Source organism: Drosophila guanche, unplaced genomic scaffold (assembly GCF_900245975.1).
Source record: "Drosophila guanche unplaced genomic scaffold, DGUA_6, whole genome shotgun sequence".
Lineage (NCBI taxonomy): Eukaryota > Metazoa > Arthropoda > Insecta > Diptera > Drosophilidae > Drosophila > Drosophila guanche.
Window position 1 is genome coordinate 1 of NW_022995755.1, and position 17593 is coordinate 17593.

General features: G+C 45.9%; 1 protein-coding gene and 14 non-coding genes across 16 annotated transcripts in view; all 15 read right to left on the reverse strand.

Moving 5' to 3' along the window:
• Positions 1–275: 275 nt before the first annotated feature.
• Positions 276–394, reverse strand: LOC117589981. The gene has a single exon (XR_004574248.1). It is a non-coding gene; the product is annotated as a 5S ribosomal RNA (ribosomal RNA).
• Positions 395–612: 218 nt separating this feature from the next.
• Positions 613–731, reverse strand: LOC117589982. The gene has a single exon (XR_004574249.1). It is a non-coding gene; the product is annotated as a 5S ribosomal RNA (ribosomal RNA).
• Positions 732–945: 214 nt separating this feature from the next.
• LOC117589983 lies at positions 946–1064 on the reverse strand. Its single transcript, XR_004574250.1, has one exon. It is a non-coding gene; the product is annotated as a 5S ribosomal RNA (ribosomal RNA).
• Positions 1065–1278: 214 nt separating this feature from the next.
• LOC117589984 lies at positions 1279–1397 on the reverse strand. The gene has a single exon (XR_004574251.1). It is a non-coding gene; the product is annotated as a 5S ribosomal RNA (ribosomal RNA).
• A 214-nt stretch (positions 1398–1611) lies between these two features.
• On the reverse strand, positions 1612–1730 carry LOC117589972. The gene has a single exon (XR_004574239.1). It is a non-coding gene; the product is annotated as a 5S ribosomal RNA (ribosomal RNA).
• Positions 1731–1947: 217 nt separating this feature from the next.
• On the reverse strand, positions 1948–2066 carry LOC117589973. Its single transcript, XR_004574240.1, has one exon. It is a non-coding gene; the product is annotated as a 5S ribosomal RNA (ribosomal RNA).
• Positions 2067–2314: 248 nt separating this feature from the next.
• Positions 2315–2433, reverse strand: LOC117589974. The gene has a single exon (XR_004574241.1). It is a non-coding gene; the product is annotated as a 5S ribosomal RNA (ribosomal RNA).
• Positions 2434–2634: 201 nt separating this feature from the next.
• Positions 2635–2753, reverse strand: LOC117589975. Its single transcript, XR_004574242.1, has one exon. It is a non-coding gene; the product is annotated as a 5S ribosomal RNA (ribosomal RNA).
• A 215-nt stretch (positions 2754–2968) lies between these two features.
• Positions 2969–3087, reverse strand: LOC117589976. Its single transcript, XR_004574243.1, has one exon. It is a non-coding gene; the product is annotated as a 5S ribosomal RNA (ribosomal RNA).
• Positions 3088–3304: 217 nt separating this feature from the next.
• LOC117589977 lies at positions 3305–3423 on the reverse strand. Its single transcript, XR_004574244.1, has one exon. It is a non-coding gene; the product is annotated as a 5S ribosomal RNA (ribosomal RNA).
• Positions 3424–3637: 214 nt separating this feature from the next.
• On the reverse strand, positions 3638–3756 carry LOC117589978. The gene has a single exon (XR_004574245.1). It is a non-coding gene; the product is annotated as a 5S ribosomal RNA (ribosomal RNA).
• A 217-nt stretch (positions 3757–3973) lies between these two features.
• Positions 3974–4092, reverse strand: LOC117589979. Its single transcript, XR_004574246.1, has one exon. It is a non-coding gene; the product is annotated as a 5S ribosomal RNA (ribosomal RNA).
• A 217-nt stretch (positions 4093–4309) lies between these two features.
• Positions 4310–4428, reverse strand: LOC117589980. The gene has a single exon (XR_004574247.1). It is a non-coding gene; the product is annotated as a 5S ribosomal RNA (ribosomal RNA).
• Positions 4429–4642: 214 nt separating this feature from the next.
• On the reverse strand, positions 4643–4761 carry LOC117589970. The gene has a single exon (XR_004574238.1). It is a non-coding gene; the product is annotated as a 5S ribosomal RNA (ribosomal RNA).
• Positions 4762–6151: 1390 nt separating this feature from the next.
• The window catches only part of LOC117589962, a 50123-nt gene continuing 38681 nt past the window's right edge, over positions 6152–17593 (reverse strand). The window contains exons 4-8 of one of the 2 annotated variants that reach the window (XM_034282262.1): positions 10389–10587; positions 10243–10328; positions 9925–10180; positions 8077–9860; positions 6152–8011 (exon numbers count right to left, since the gene is read on the reverse strand). In XM_034282262.1, coding sequence (XP_034138153.1) covers positions 7168–8011; positions 8077–9860; positions 9925–10180; positions 10243–10328; positions 10389–10587 — 3169 coding nt within the window. In that variant the 3' untranslated portion in view covers positions 6152–7167. The remainder of the gene's footprint in view (positions 8012–8076; positions 9861–9924; positions 10181–10242; positions 10329–10388; positions 10588–17593) is intronic. The other variant, XM_034282263.1, reaches the window with a different exon arrangement.

Consider the following 17593-nt stretch of genomic DNA (forward strand, 5'->3'; position numbering starts at 1 on the left):
CGCTGCTTAATTTCGGTGATCGGACGAGAACCGATGTATTCAGCGTAGTATGGTCGTTGGCGAAAGCCTGAGAGCTGAACGTTGGTTTTGCTCTGTGTTTTGTACAGACTACGTATATTTAGTGCAAACGGTTGAAGGAAATCAAAACATGTACAATGGCTAGGATGTACTGGCTGGGATGTGTTGCTATTTAAAGGCAATTCAAAAGGAAAAATGAGAGAAAAAATATAAAAATCGAAACGAAAAAGTCTAAAAAGGCAAAAAGTTGGTGACGAAGCCAACAACACGCGGTGTTCCCAAGCGGTCCCCCATCTAAGTACTAACCGCGCCCGACGCTGCTTAATTTCGGTGATCGGACGAGAACCGATGTATTCAGCGTAGTATGGTCGTTGGCGAAAGCCTGAGAGCTGAACGTTGGTTTTGCTCTGTGTTTTGTACAGACTACGTATATTTAGTGCAAACAGTTGAAGGAATCGAAACATCTACAATGGCTAGGATATACTGGCTGGGATTTGTGGCTATAAGAGTAAAGGCAATTCAAAAGGAAAAATGAGAGAAAAAATATAAAAGTCGAAACGAAAAAGGCTAATAAAGGCAAAAAGTTGGTGACGAAGCCAACAACACGCGGTGTTCCCAAGCGGTCCCCCATCTAAGTACTAACCGCGCCCGACGCTGCTTAATTTCGGTGATCGGACGAGAACCGATGTATTCAGCGTAGTATGGTCGTTGGCGAAAGCCTGAGAGCTGAACGTTGGTTTTGCTCTGTGTTTTGTACAGACTACGTATATTTAGTGCAAACGGTTGAAGGAAATCAAAACATGTACAATGGCTAGGATGTACTGGCTGGGATGTGTGGCTATTTAAAGGTAACTTAAAAGGAAAAATGAGAGAAAAAATATAAAAATCGAAACGAAAAAGGCTAAAAAGGCAAAAAGTTGGTGACGAAGCCAACAACACGCGGTGTTCCCAAGCGGTCCCCCATCTAAGTACTAACCGCGCCCGACGCTGCTTAATTTCGGTGATCGGACGAGAACCGATGTATTCAGCGTAGTATGGTCGTTGGCGAAAGCCTGAGAGCTGAACGTTGGTTTTGCTCTGTGTTTTGTACAGACTACGTATATTTAGTGCAAACGGTTGAAGGAAATCAAAACATGTACAATGGCTAGGATGTACTGGCTGGGATGTGTGGCTATTTAAAGGTAACTTAAAAGGAAAAATGAGAGAAAAAATATAAAAATCGAAACGAAAAAGGCTAAAAAGGCAAAAAGTTGGTGACGAAGCCAACAACACGCGGTGTTCCCAAGCGGTCCCCCATCTAAGTACTAACCGCGCCCGACGCTGCTTAATTTCGGTGATCGGACGAGAACCGATGTATTCAGCGTAGTATGGTCGTTGGCGAAAGCCTGAGAGCTGAACGTTGGTTTTGCTCTGTGTTTTGTACAGACTACGTATATTTAGTGCAAACGGTTGAAGGAAATCAAAACATGTACAATGGCTAGGATGTACTGGCTGGGATGTGTGGCTATTTAAAGGTAACTTAAAAGGAAAAATGAGAGAAAAAATATAAAAATCGAAACGAAAAAGGCTAAAAAGGCAAAAAGTTGGTGACGAAGCCAACAACACGCGGTGTTCCCAAGCGGTCCCCCATCTAAGTACTAACCGCGCCCGACGCTGCTTAATTTCGGTGATCGGACGAGAACCGATGTATTCAGCGTAGTATGGTCGTTGGCGAAAGCCTGAGAGCTGAACGTTGGTTTTGCTCTGTGTTTTGTACAGACTACGTATATTTAGTGCAAACGGTTGAAGGAATCGAAACATCTACAATGGCTAGGATATACTGGCTGGGATTTGTGGCTATGAGAGTAAAGGCAATTCAAAAGGAAAAATGAGAGAAAAAATATAAAAATCGAAACGAAAAAGGCTAAAAAGGCAAAAAGTTGGTGACGAAGCCAACAACACGCGGTGTTCCCAAGCGGTCCCCCATCTAAGTACTAACCGCGCCCGACGCTGCTTAATTTCGGTGATCGGACGAGAACCGATGTATTCAGCGTAGTATGGTCGTTGGCGAAAGCCTGAGAGCTGAACGTTGGTTTTGCTCTGTGTTTTGTACAGACTACGTATATTTAGTGCAAACGGTTGAAGGAAATCAAAACATGTACAATGGCTAGGATGTACTGGCTGGGATGTGTGGCTATTTAAAGGTAACTTAAAAGGAAAAATGAGAGAAAAAATATAAAAATCGAAACGAAAAAGGCTAAAAAGGCANAATAAAATCGAAACGAAAAAGGCTAAAAAGGCAAAAAGTTGGTGACGAAGCCAACAACACGCGGTGTTCCCAAGCGGTCCCCCATCTAAGTACTAACCGCGCCCGACGCTGCTTAATTTCGGTGATCGGACGAGAACCGATGTATTCAGCGTAGTATGGTCGTTGGCGAAAGCCTGAGAGCTGAACGTTGGTTTTGCTCTGTGTTTTGTACAGACTACGTATATTTAGTGCAAACGGTTGAAGGAAATCAAAACATGTACAATGGCTAGGATGTACTGGCTATTTAAAGGTAACTTAAAAGGAAAAATGAGAGAAAAAATATAAAAATCGAAACGAAAAAGGCTAAAAAGGCAAAAAGTTGGTGACGAAGCCAACAACACGCGGTGTTCCCAAGCGGTCCCCCATCTAAGTACTAACCGCGCCCGACGCTGCTTAATTTCGGTGATCGGACGAGAACCGATGTATTCAGCGTAGTATGGTCGTTGGCGAAAGCCTGAGAGCTGAACGTTGGTTTTGCTCTGTGTTTTGTACAGACTACGTATATTTAGTGCAAACGGTTGAAGGAAATCAAAACATGTACAATGGCTAGGATGTACTGGCTGGGATGTGTGGCTATTTAAAGGTAACTTAAAAGGAAAAATGAGAGAAAAAATATAAAAGTCGAAACGAAAAAGGCTAATAAAGGCAAAAAGTTGGTGACGAAGCCAACAACACGCGGTGTTCCCAAGCGGTCCCCCATCTAAGTACTAACCGCGCCCGACGCTGCTTAATTTCGGTGATCGGACGAGAACCGATGTATTCAGCGTAGTATGGTCGTTGGCGAAAGCCTGAGAGCTGAACGTTGGTTTTGCTCTGTGTTTTGTACAGACTACGTATATTTAGTGCAAACGGTTGAAGGAATCGAAACATCTACAATGGCTAGGATATACTGGCTGGGATTTGTGGCTATGAGAGTAAAGGCAATTCAAAAGGAAAAATGAGAGAAAAAATATAAAAATCGAAACGAAAAAGGCTAAAAAGGCAAAAAGTTGGTGACGAAGCCAACAACACGCGGTGTTCCCAAGCGGTCCCCCATCTAAGTACTAACCGCGCCCGACGCTGCTTAATTTCGGTGATCGGACGAGAACCGATGTATTCAGCGTAGTATGGTCGTTGGCGAAAGCCTGAGAGCTGAACGTTGGTTTTGCTCTGTGTTTTGTACAGACTACGTATATTTAGTGCAAACGGTTGAAGGAAATCAAAACATGTACAATGGCTAGGATGTACTGGCTGGGATGTGTGGCTATTTAAAGGTAACTTAAAAGGAAAAATGAGAGAAAAAATATAAAAATCGAAACGAAAAAGGCTAAAAAGGCAAAAAGTTGGTGACGAAGCCAACAACACGCGGTGTTCCCAAGCGGTCCCCCATCTAAGTACTAACCGCGCCCGACGCTGCTTAATTTCGGTGATCGGACGAGAACCGATGTATTCAGCGTAGTATGGTCGTTGGCGAAAGCCTGAGAGCTGAACGTTGGTTTTGCTCTGTGTTTTGTACAGACTACGTATATTTAGTGCAAACAGTTGAAGGAATCGAAACATCTACAATGGCTAGGATATACTGGCTGGGATTTGTGGCTATGAGAGTAAAGGCAATTCAAAAGGAAAAATGAGAGAAAAAATATAAAAATCGAAACGAAAAAGGCTAAAAAGGCAAAAAGTTGGTGACGAAGCCAACAACACGCGGTGTTCCCAAGCGGTCCCCCATCTAAGTACTAACCGCGCCCGACGCTGCTTAATTTCGGTGATCGGACGAGAACCGATGTATTCAGCGTAGTATGGTCGTTGGCGAAAGCCTGAGAGCTGAACGTTGGTTTTGCTCTGTGTTTTGTACAGACTACGTATATTTAGTGCAAACAGTTGAAGGAATCGAAACATCTACAATGGCTAGGATATACTGGCTGGGATTTGTGGCTATAAGAGTAAAGGCAATTCAAAAGGAAAAATGAGAGAAAAAATATAAAAATCGAAACGAAAAAGGCTAAAAAGGCAAAAAGTTGGTGACGAAGCCAACAACACGCGGTGTTCCCAAGCGGTCCCCCATCTAAGTACTAACCGCGCCCGACGCTGCTTAATTTCGGTGATCGGACGAGAACCGATGTATTCAGCGTAGTATGGTCGTTGGCGAAAGCCTGAGATCTGAACGTTGGTTTTGCTCTGTGTTTTGTACAGACTACGTATATTTAGTGCAAACGGTTGAAGGAAATCAAAACATGTACAATGGCTAGGATGTACTGGCTGGGATGTGTGGCTATTTAAAGGTAACTTAAAAGGAAAAATGAGAGAAAATATATAAAAATCGAAACGAAAAAGGCTAAAAAGGCAAAAAGTTGGTGACGAAGCCAACAACACGCGGTGTTCCCAAGCGGTCCCCCATCTAAGTACTAACCGCGCCCGACGCTGCTTAATTTCGGTGATCGGACGAGAACCGATGCTTTCAGCGTAGTATGGTCGTTGGCGAAAGCCTGAGAGCTGAACGTTGGTTTTGCTCTGTGTTTTGTACAGACTACGTATATTTAGTGCAAACGGTTGAAGGAAATCGAAACATGTACAATGGCTAGGATATACTGGCTGGGATGTATGAAAAATGAAAGATGTTTAAAAGATGGATAATATGACTCATTGTTTTTGTGAACATACGTGAACAACTGAAGGGAACAATTTTTGTTCACTCACTCATGAGCAACCCAACTCTATTTCAGACCGAAGTACCGGGTGAACAGAAATCAGCAGAAAGTGACTTTTCGTTCTTCCAACCCCAAAGATAGGTTATGATTTAAATTGTAACTGTAACTGAAAGTATGCTACACAATTTTAGTTATCTCTTTTTCCTTCTTCATAATGCATAATCACTTGCTATTCAATCGGATAAAACGATAACTTTTATTTATTTTAATCCATTTCATTGGCCTGTAATTGTTTGAATGGATTAAAACCATCTGTTTCCTTTGACCTTAATCGGTTTCAATTGTTTTCAATGGATTTCTTATATAATTCTTACCTTGAAATATTTAATTACGCGTACTGAACGTTGGCCCAATCTATAGGTAGGTACTATTTTAAACGCAATCGAAAGGCGGTCGTTTTTCTATAGCTGTATTTATTGATTGAGTACAATTCAGTTTTACAGTTTTACAAAATTCTCCGTGTGTATTAAATTTATTGTTTCTTCGATTTTATGATAGTTAAAACTGAAACAGAGTCGTTACCATATATTTATGTATGTATGTGAATATGTAAATATGTATGCCTGGGATGGACTGCGATTCCAATGTGATAATATAATATAATACTTTTACATCGTACACACCAACGTTGGCAAGTGCATAAATGTGTTTGATTGGCAACCGGAAATGAATTTTAAATTCATGATTTTCTAATGTTTGGCCTCACAAAGAACCCATTTAACAAGACGATGCAATGAGGTTGAAGTGTTATATGTTGTATGTTCAAATGGACGACATCAATTTCTTAACAATCCTCTACAGATTAACTCATCTGAATGGTATATACACATATCATGCTTTACAGATTTGCAGCTATTTACAGTCGTGTGATCTTAATTAATTCTCTGTTGAACAGTTTCTACGCTGCTAAAGTAAGTTGCTTCAGTTGGAGCCCATCGATACTCACTGATTTTCGATACAATAATCAAATCTAGAATATTTTTCTATCGTTTATATAATGAAAACTACTAGCCGATTCATAAATGTTGGCTCAGTCTTCGCCTTTTCGCTTTGAAATATGTATTCGTTTTTCTGATAATTGAGAGTCTAATTGCAGCCGAATTAAAACAAAAAACAAAAGAATATTTGTAAGAATCGAAGAAAAAGAGTACAAAACCATAAATCAAATCCAATAATATACACGTCCAATTGATCGGCCAACGTGCTATCAAGTTTTGGTGTTTGTATACATATGTATTTATTTTCAAAAACTAAAACTTAAGAGCTACGCCGAAATTAAGCCCGTTTTTTGATAATGGCCAATGGTAAAGGTTCTCGAATCGGGGCACCATCTGTACAGTTTTCAGTGGAAAAGTGGGGGGCGTTCAAGTCTTACAACCTCACGTTGAAAATTCTACATAGATATAGATAGATACTTTTAACTTTGACCTTAAATGGTAGCTAATAGTTACAGTTAAAATGTATGTATTGCAATATGCCATTATATATATATATATATATGTTTATGTATATGTAAATGTGTATATTTGTATATTGATTTTCTTGTATAATAATTGTGTAGACATAATAGTTTTTATACAGATTTTAGGCCAAAAAAATCAAATAAATAAATGAATATAATGTATGCATGTTTGTGTATGTATTTATAAAGAATAGCTATGCCATTTCGTAGGAGTATACTCAGCGACAGGTTCGATTAATTAGAATAAATACTTTCCGCTCTGGGGGCGAGGGGTGATGCGCACTAATTTAGAATAAAATGTATAGCAAAGGTAAATTTGAAGGACTAGGAACCAGTACGATGTACGATATATGTTTATGTTTAGGTAATATTCATACAAAACAATATATTAGACACAATTTTCCAAGCTAATACAAACGAATTGGTTACTCTTATGCTCTTGGCAAAAACATTCTTAATTTTTAGTAGAATAATTTGGCTTATATGCAATTTGAATCTGCTCTATACACGTGATACGATACGATACGATACGGTAACTAAAATTAGAAACTAAATGTAAATTTTGTTGATTTATTCTCCCATTGAGTGGTCGATAATCGTACTGCCGGCTGTGAAGGAAATTTGAATCTCTGGGAATTTGAACTAACTTCCAAAACTCATTAAACAAAAAAGTTCATAAAGGAATCAGTGGCATGGCTCATTAAATTATCCTGCGGCTATCCGCCCTGGCCGCTGCTCATCGCCTGATGCTTCTTCTTGTCGAATATGGGTAGTTTCGACTTGACCGCTCCCTCGCACACCATCATCCGCTGGTGGGCCGGCTTCTTGTCCAGATCAAAGCACAGGGCATCAGGGTTCAGGTGTCGCTTGAAGTCCGAGTAGCGGCGCGACTCATACGAGAGGTAGTTGGAGCCCAGCGCGGAGGCAGCCACAGCGGCGGCCACAGTGCCATTGCCGTTCCGATGATGCATGGACGGCGGCGATGAGTCCTGTCGCTTGCGCTCAAAGTACTCGACAATCTTGGCTATTTGAGCCGATCGTGTGCTCGGCAAGGCCGTAAAGGAGCGATCGTCCCAGAGCAGCGAATCGGATCCTGCCAGGCTGCTGATATCATCCGAGCTGTCCGTGTAGATGGATGAGGTACGATTCTTGCAATACAGCAGCTGATTCGTGGCAAACGGACTGCGCTGCAACAGCGTGTGTATCTCCGAGTCCAGGCCCAGGCGATTGATCAACCCGGCCGTGGCTGCCATCTGCTGATCACTGACATTGCCGCTGAGCAGGGCATGATGGCAGGTGTAGCGACGTTGGTGCGGACGGGGAGCCACAATTTCGGCATCCAGATCATCCATGGAGTCCAGCGCCGTGGACGACGATGTGTTGGCGCCAATGACTGCTGGATCGTTGTCGATCAGTAGCACCGACGATGAGGTCGAGGAGGTGTCATTAAGCAGGTGATTCTGCTGCTGTTGTTGGGCAGCAGCGGCTGCCGCGGCCACAGCAGCATTCGATGTAGAAGTCGCATAGTAGCAGCATCGACACAGACTCGCCAGTTTATCGCTGAAATCAGTTCAAGATTTGTAAGGTATTCACTCGGATTTACAGGACCTGTGATGGAAACTCACTTGATTTCACTGCTTGCGCTGCCTGCTGCGTCGAGCATCAGCTGCGTCTTCAATTGTTCGTAGCAGCAGTTGCTGCTACTGCTGGCCGCGCCGCCGCAACCAAACCCCAACGATCCCATTCCGTTGAGCTGCCTGCTGAAGCTGTTGTTGGTGATGGCCTGGTCCGACTCCTCGTTGAAGCATGAGAAGAAGCCGCTCTCGATGGAGTCGCGCCGCGTCAGGTTCGTCTTCTTCAGCTCTTCGGCGTTCAGATCGCAGGCGTTCTTCAGTTCTTCCAGCTCTAGATCGGTGCACGACGAAACGGAGGCGGGTGTCTCCGCCAGGCGGGCCGAGCAGCCGGACAGGGGTGTGGGTGAAGCGACTGCTGCGGCCGAACCACTGCCCGAAGGCAGCTCTTTGGACTTATTTCCGCAGTCGGTCAGATCCTCGCAAGAATTCGAATCTGCGGCAGCTGTGGAGGCAGTCAGCGTGACCGTCGAGGCACTGGCCTTGAGCAGCGTGCTGCTCTCGAATTCACTGACGCTGTTCTTCATGCTGGTGCCACTGGGTCCGCCCCGGAACAGGGGATGCGTGTAGAGGGAGTTGGCGCGATACTTGCGTGCCGCTGGGACTGTGGAGTGGCGCACTGCGCTGTCGTCGCTGCTCGACTCGGCATCGGCACAGTTGCCGCCTCCGTCGGGATCCTCGCCCTCCGAGTTGCAGTCATCGCAGTCGTCCTCTTCCGCGGGTGGAGCTTCCGCCGCTGTCGTGGCTGGCACAGCCGCTGCATTGCTGATCCGTTGGGGCAGCTTCAGCTCCATGCCGCTGTACTTGCGCGTCATTTGCGGCGAGGAAGGCAGACTCTTTGGTTCACTGGGCGTCGCTGGTGTTGCGTCTGCTTTGGGCGCTGCAACTTCACTGCCGTCCGCTGTCGCTGTACCCTGAGCCGCGGCCTTGCTCTGCATGGCAGCCAGCTCCTTGAAGAACGGTGCCAGCATCTCAAAGCACGAGCTGAACAGATCGCCCACTCCGGCGGCGTACGTCTTTGGATTGGCGCCCAAGATCTTCTTGACGCCACGCAGCTGCGCCAGCGCTTCGAACGGATTGGGCTTCGTTCCGCTGCTGTCCTTGTTTGTCTCCGGCTTGTACTGCGGATCCTTCAGACACATCGTCTCGCCCACCTTGCGCAGCGTCAGCACGGCAGACACTGGCGGCGGCAGTGGCGGCGGTTCGGGCACCACAACCACCGGCAGCAGCACGGCAGCAGTTGCAATTCCGACTGGCAGTTGCCTGGGCGGCGTCGGTGAGTGTGTGGAGGATCGCTGGCGCTGCATCTGATGGCAGCGCGCCTTGTCACTCGGCGACGTGTGCATCGGGAAGTGGATAATGTTCTCGCTCAGCGAGCGCCGGTGCAGCAGAATCTCGGCCTCCAGCTTCTGGGTGGCTCGGCGCACGCGAGACTGCAAGATGTGATCGTCGAAGCCGTGGCTGCCGGCCGAGCCATTCGGCGTGCCCGGCAACGCAGCCGACGCAGACTTCATGGGGAAACGGAACCCTTCCTCGTTCACGTCTCGCAGATGGCGGGGCGTCAAAGTGCCAGCCGGGGCCGTGCAAATTGTGCCCACTGTGGGGACAGAGGTCAGGGCCGTGGCATTCTCGCTGTCACTGCCGCCTGGCGAGCAACTGATCAGCTCCAAGGAGCTAAGCGGACTGACGCCCGTCGACGACTCGTGCTCGTGTTTCTCCAGCAGCAGCGTCAGCTTCTTGGTGGCATCGTGGAAAGTGGGTCGGCTATTGGCATCGTACTGCAATCGAGAAAGATGAGTTATGAGAAGGAGGAATCCCACTCCCTGTGTGAAGAGCACTTACGATGCAACAGTAGAAGGCCAGCCTTAGCAGCACTGGCGGTGTGTCCATGGGACAGAGCTCCACAAAAGCCAGATAATCGAGGCCAAAGGAGGGTGTGCGCGGCATCATGTCCGGATCGGCCTCGATGCGTGCAATAATCTCGCACTGGATGATGCCAAAGGAGAAGATGTCGCTCCGCTGGTCGTACCACTGGCCCTTCAGGCACTCGGGACTGACCCAATACGGCGAGCCGACTGTCTCCAGGCGTGACTTTCTGCTGCGAACAAGAGGGTCAAAGATCAGTTTCCGTTGAAGGGAAATGCTCAAGGATCCACTTACGATTTCACTGGTATCTTTGCGGCTAGACCAAAGTCCCCCACGACGGCTTCAAATTGATCGTTGGCCAGATTGCGTATAAGTACATTCTGCGGATGCGGGATTCAGATCATAATTTTAAGCTCATTTAAATTCTGCTCGGGACTCACCTTGCTCGTCAGATCCCTGTGGAAGATGCCGGCATCGTGGACATATGTCATGCCCCGCGCTATATCCAGCGCCAGTCTTATCTTCTGCGTGGCGCTGAGCACCACCTCCTTGTTGGCCAGCAGCTGCTCCAGCGAGCCGCCATTGATGTACTCGGTCAGGGCATGCAGCTGTCCCTCATGCACGCAGACGCCCATAAAGCTGCAACGGGAAGGAACAAAGGGAAACAAAAACTTTAGCCAAAACTTTTCCACTGCATCGACATTTTTGGAGCTGTCGCACAAATAAGTTTCACTTTCAATCACACCGCTTGACAGCGGAGGTGTGGGGTGTGGGGTGTGAGGGGGGAGCCGTGCCAACTCCCTCAACTTCAACTTCAGATTTCGATTGCTTATCGCAGTCCGACATGCAATAAGCCAGTACCCCCCCCCCCCCCCCCCCCCCTCGCCACGACTGACTTTTGTTTTGATTCGTGGCAGAAAAATGAAATTGTAATTCGAATCCCTCGATGCGGCAGAAGCACGCAATAAAAAGTGAAAGTTTCTCCATTGCCAGAGTCCCTTTGGGTGGGAAAGACACTCGGCGGGCATTCTAGGATAATTAATTGGCAGTAAAGCAACTCCTCCCTAAGTAGTCATCTCCATTTCCTGTTTCCAGACAGACTCCGAGCTAGGAGTAACCACTCGAAGACAAAGTCTAAAGACGTAAGACGTAAGGCGATAAAAAGTTTCTGCTAGGAAAAGTTGGAGAATAAATTTAAAATGCAGGAAATTACTGGAATAAAGTTTGTCTTTAAGTAAAATAAACAAACAAATTGAGAATATTCCCCGAAACTTAAAATAAAACTCAATTATATTGCAGTTTTCTGCTCCCAACTGCTCCCAGTTTGATTATTCGCACCAATTTCTTTCAGTGCACAGCGCCGGCAGGATGAGCTGAGGTCATTTCCAGGCTCTTCCCTCTGTGCTCTGCGCTTAGACCGGAACTGTAAGCTTATTAAGAGCGCAAGCAAGACATAAAGTGTCAACGCATGCGTCTGCTCCAGAACTCCTTTCTGCCTTCTGCATTCTGCTTTCTGCTTTGTGTGCAGTCAGGTGAAAAGGTTAAGTGCTGCCAGACACCAGGCGTGGGCCTGGCACTCTACTCTCCTCTGCTGAGGTGACAATGAACTTTGTTTGAATCCAAAGTCTAGAGTCATCCCAGTTTAGAGTACTTCAGAGTACACATATGGAAACATGACAAACCGATTTGCGCATGTGATTGAAATCCCGTGCAGGTGTCTGCCACCTGCTGTTCGCTTCAAATTCGTCTATATGTCGATTGTCGATTCTAATCAGTTTTAATTTTTTTCGCGGACGGGGCTTATCTGTGGCACATGCTCCAGCTCTGGCTCCGGCTATGGCTTCGTCGCTGGGCAGTTGGTCAGCGGCCTGCTTATAGCCATGGCCAAACTGATTTGTGTCATCATATGCCAAATAAAAGAATGCTCCAAATTCTGCGTCGACGTGCGCCTGATAAGGTTTATCACCCGTCATGGCTCCAAAGCAGTTCGCAAGTTGTATAATCGGGCACAGCAGTCGTAAAAGGTGGCGACTGAAAGCCATGATATACGGTCTTGTGGCTAATTCGATGGGGCCATTAATTTTCATTTACCCCAGAGATCGGGGAACACTAAAAATTAATTTCATTAGGTTAACCTCAAAACATCAACAAACGTTCATCAATTTGCGCAGTCTTTTGAGGCCCAGGCCCCCGGTGTTAATTGCTGTCAGCACGCAACCAAACAGTCTGTCATCCTAGACCTGGCCGCCGAACGTATCCTCGCCACTGACACCTCGTCAGGCTGCCAATAAGACCTGCCACCTGCCACTTGCCGCATGCCGCCTGCCAGGCTGCGTACCTCTGAAGGGGCATTGTAAGTCATCAAATGAGCTGGCAAAACGTTGTGCACTTCCACGTTACTTCAGGGCAAACGCACTTTAGTTGCCTGATTATTCATAGAGAATTCATGAATTCTCACACCATTGCCATAAGCTATCACAGATTGATTCTACACAGAGTTCAGTCTGTAGAACCTTTACTGTATTCGCATGCAAATGGGGTTGGGCCTTAGCCACCTGTAGCCTCAGTTTCCCCTCTTGAGGTTTATGGGCTTTGCGTGGTTATGCGGCGTTACGATATACCTATCAACAGCCATTAGCAGAGCTTTCAGCTCAAATCTTTCGGCTTGCGGGTCACAGTTCACAGTTCACACTCCAGGCGATTGTGCATCAGCAATCAATGCCAAGATTCCAGGTAAGAAAATAATCCAGAATAAAAAGAAGATTTCCTACACTGCATAAAGAAGATGGAAATGTCTGGCGTCGGAGTGGAGGGCATGACCCCTTCGATGTGAGTGTGTGTGTGTGTGTGTGGGGCAGACACATGTCAGCCGTAATGACGATGACGCGTTCTTCAGACAGGCCCAAAGGTCTGAGGCCTGAAATGAAGTTATCACAATGCCGAGTAGACGACGACTCCCTCCCAGGTGTTGACAGTAACTCCAACTCCGCGACTCACACACTTCAACTCCAAGGCCTGCGGCTACGAGGGTTGTCTGTCCGTCCCTGGCACACCTTTTCCTTTGCCTGCCTGGTTTCGTGACCACGATAGACCGCCATCCGACATCCATTTGCATGGCCAGCTCAGGGATTTACGGTTCTAATTCAATTTATTTCACTGCGTGATGCACGATTAGCGCCTCGAGTGGCAGCCACAGTCCCTGGCTTCTACATGTTGCCCATTAGCGGCTTACATTAATCGGCTTTAATGCTCACCCGCAAAGCTGCACTTGAAAAGGAAATTTGTTGACAGAAATGTTTTCATTTTGGGTTTTCACAACACAAAGAACTTTCCTCAAGAGTTGGTTCCTTTGATTGCATTTTGTTAATTGAATTTCAAAGATTAAAGATCAGCACCAAAATGGCCTAGAAATGCAAATCAATACCAAAGAGTACAAAAGAGTTCATCCTGCCATCCTTCGGCCAGCTTGTGCTTGGGGATAGAGAGAGGTGTCTGTGTAAGGGGCTTTCTTTGGTGGTAAGAGGAGCCCTGCTTGCAGCAGGAAATGAATACACGTTGAGTGGCTAAGCATTTGCTGGAAGCTGGGAGCTGGCAGCTGCAGTTGGGTATCCAGCTCCAAAGCAGGAAGCGAGAACTACTCAAGCGGCTATAAACCTTTTGGGAGCTCGAATACACAGCCCAGCGGAGAAATGTTTGCTCATTGTTCTCTCTATCCTACGTTATTTTCAATTTGCTTTTGTTTGCTTCTTTTCTTCAATGCATTTTCGTTTTTTGCCCGTTTCGCTTGCCTTTGGGGCAAACACATTTTAAATGTGTTTCTCTTTGGAGTTTCCGTGGAAACGTCTCAGAGAGCCGCAGCGGCCGGCATTTCTCTTGCATGTTGCAATGAAAAACCATAAATTGACACGTTTGCACGTTTCTCAGAGAGAGAGAGCGAGAGGGAGAGACTGCCCCAATAGATTTCCCAGACATCAGACATTGGCTAATGAAATGCAAAATCCCGCTTGGAATTCTGCATTCAATTATACAAATTTCTTGTGGAAGAAATATCGAACTGGAGCATAAAAGCATTTTGCGCTTAATTGAAAATTAATCCACCAGCAGCAGCAGCAGTAGAAGTTGCAACAGTTGCAACAGCAGCAACAGCAGAGACAGCCGCACGATCGCAGGAGGTTAAAAGGTTGACACAAAACCAAACAAAATGCGCTTTTAGCCAAAAACACAACAACAACAACAATAAAAGCCTGCCTCGAAGGCGTGGCAATGGGCGTTATAAATGGTCCTAAACGTTGCCAACTGCAATTACGGTAGTACCATTCGGCATTTGCTCATTGGGCTAGAGGGAGGACTGTGCTGTGTGTTGCAGCAAAGCATTTCGAAATGAAATGATTGAATTTGTTGTTGTTTTTTTGTTTTTCAATTAGAAAAATATGCAAAACGTGATGCGAAAATTATGCAGATTGCAGCTGCTGCAGTGGCAGCAACATTTGCCAGCCACTTCCCTTTCTTGTTCAAAGTCCCGAGATAGCTGCTGCTGCTGCTGCTGCTGCTGCTGACCGATTTCCGAGCTCCCAAAAAGAAAGCGTTGCTGCATCTGAGGAGTAGGTACCAATAGTACGAGTATTGCATAAATTTGAATATCTAATGCTCTGGCTCTGGCGCTGGCTCTGGCGCTGGCTGTGGCGCTTTTTGTTGTGCAAAATTGATTGAAGTGTATTGAGATTGATTGAAAGTTGATGACATAATTTTGTTGGTGGCAAAACACACACACAAAAACAGACAAAAGCCAAACGCAAATTGGAAGTGAATGTTGGAGAGGCCGCAGAGTCACAGGCATAGACATAACTACACTCAGAGAAAATGGGCAAACATATAAAACACTATAAAATAAATAAAATGTGAAAATATTTCCATTTTATTTATGAAACATATTTAAATAAGTAAGTCAAAAAACACTCGCTTATATATTTCGAAAGCCCAGTGTATTTTCTCTGGGTGTAGTTGGGTGAGAAATGGTTTATGGGACAAGAGGCCGACACGTTTGTAATCCATTTTACGGCTATATTTCAATGCGGAAGTTGACAATTACAAATACAAAACAAAAACCATCAAACATACACATGTATGACAGAGATAATGCTTTGAAGAAAGCTCTTAAGCTAAATGCACTCGTGAGTACGAGTCGAAGTATTATTTTATTTTGCTCGCACGCAACTATAAACTGGCTGGAATGCAGCGGCTGAGCTCATTAAATTCCCATCTGTATCTGTGTCTGTCTCTGTCGCTGTCGCTGCCCCTGACAACATATTACTCATATTCGGCATGGCATGGATCTGTATCCTTCTCTCAGATGTACAATACAGCGAGAGGCCAGACAGAGCAGGGGACTGGAAGACGATACAATGTAACTTTTTGTGGGTTCAATGACTGGCAATTGCGTTGACGTCTCCCCAGCACATAAAGCATTACCAAAAATAAACGAAAACGCACCCGAAATCCGTTCCGCTTTTGGGTCAATGAGTTTGGCATTCGTTTATGTGTAGTACCACTCGAAAGAGAAATACTATATGCATTCAGACAGCCCATGAATATCGAACTCTCAATAATTATGAATTCTCTAGCCCCTAAATATAACCAAACAGAACTATAAATAGTGCCCCACGGAAATGAATGTAAGCCGAAAGAGAGCAAGGAAAAAACACCTTTTGACGTCAATTGCGGCGTGTGAAGAAATTCTGTTGTGTGTGTTGTGCGACAACATTTACCAGGCCATGTTGATCATCAGTCAGAAATTAACCCAATTTAGCTTTCTTGCTAAAGCCATGTAATGGCATCGATAGCAAGGCAGCTTCAATTACCAATAGACAACATTGTGCCGTGCCACAAACATGAAATGTTGCACTGATAAAAGTGCAGCCGCACCAGCAGCAGAGCAACAACCAGATAGTTCGGTGGAGACAGTGGCCTGCCTCCAGTCACATATGCCATTAGGCAATAAAGAGAAATGTTTATATGGCCCGCAATCATGACACGCTCTCTTTCTGCCTCTGCCACTGCCACTGCCACTGCCACTGTTGGCTGTTGCAACTTGTCAAAGTCTGCGCTGTGTGATGTGTGAACAACTGTACAAAATAAAGGAATCAACTTTGGTATTTGCTACCGTCCACAGACACTAAACCCCCATCAAGTCTCATGTTAATTACAGATTATTGGATCTAGCGAACATTTCTTTGGGGCAATTTACAAACCATTTAGACCAATAAAACACTCTCATTAAATTGTCAGCAAATTTCATGCCCGTTCTGGTTCAATCTTTTCGCTAATTTCAAGGCCCCCACAGTCTCACAATTTATTGGCAAGCATTTCATAAAAGGGGCCCGGGGTGGGGGATGGGTCTTCGTCTCGAGAAATGAGTCGTGGCCCCGAGTCCCCCACAGATCAGGCCAAGACAAATAATGGGCCGAGACAACAATGCAGTGGATGCTTCCTTCATGTCTGAGTGCAGCTTGTGGCAGCCACACATTTTCAACGACTTGAAAGTGCCCGCGTTGACAGCCGACCTTCAACTTAGTGGCAGCAATCGACACTTTCAATTAAGTGCAGTCCGACGACCTTGTACCCGTGGAATGGCGTTTTCCCAAAATTATGATTGCACAACACCCTTTGCAGATCATCTTCACCTGCTCGCCGCTGCATTCCCCGAAAATGAGGTCAAGCTGCCTTTAGCTGCATCTGTTGGGGATTTCCGCAGAAGCATTAGCCACAGATCTGTCACCTCCATACCTCCAGTCGTACGACGTACGACTACCAATGGAATATGTAATGTCATTAACCCGACTTTGACTGCGGCTCCGTCTTCGCGCGCATTTGCATGCGAAACAATTTGTCAACATTTGCCCACGATTTATCACCTGCTTAGCATCGCACTGAGGGGCACAAAGATCAAAGAATTTCCAGCCCATTGTTTGTGCTCGTAATGAGCCAAGTTAGGACAAGTCGTGCCAGCGAGAACTGTGACACGTCTTACTCGGGCTTACCCGCGTTAAATGAGCGTTTAAATGGCTCTAAGCCAAAGGCAACAAACTTCGTTCTGCTGTAGTGTAGTTGTGCCTGCCACAAACAGTTACAAATGCAGTTAATGGAATAAAATATACACGAGGGAAAGGTGCAACAGCGGAAACCGAAGATTTAGATACTCTTCACGGTACTTTCTGCTTACTCAATAATTATTTGATTCAGTCATCTTCTTGTGCGTCTTTTGCTGGCTTCTAATACCAAAGAATCGCTTTATGAGCGTAAAGCGCATAGTAAAATCCACAGAACTCGGCGCCATCGTCAGCGTAATGTTTGCATTTCGGGAATTGCACTCCAACCCAGAAGCAGCAGCAAATCCAGCCAACTCCAGTGCAGACGGACAATGGGATTTGTGTGAGTCAAGAAGCGGCGAGGGAGCGAGCAAGCGAGTTGCAATATGGCCCATAAGTGGAGTGACTATCTGTCAAGTAGTCGGCTGCCAGTCATCACATGTGGGTGGGTGGGTGTGCCTGTGTGTGTGTGTGCTGCAGTTGCAATGCAATTGCCTGACTGGATGACTGGCTGGCTGGCTGCCGTTCATGGTCTCATTGTGCGACATTCCACATGGCAG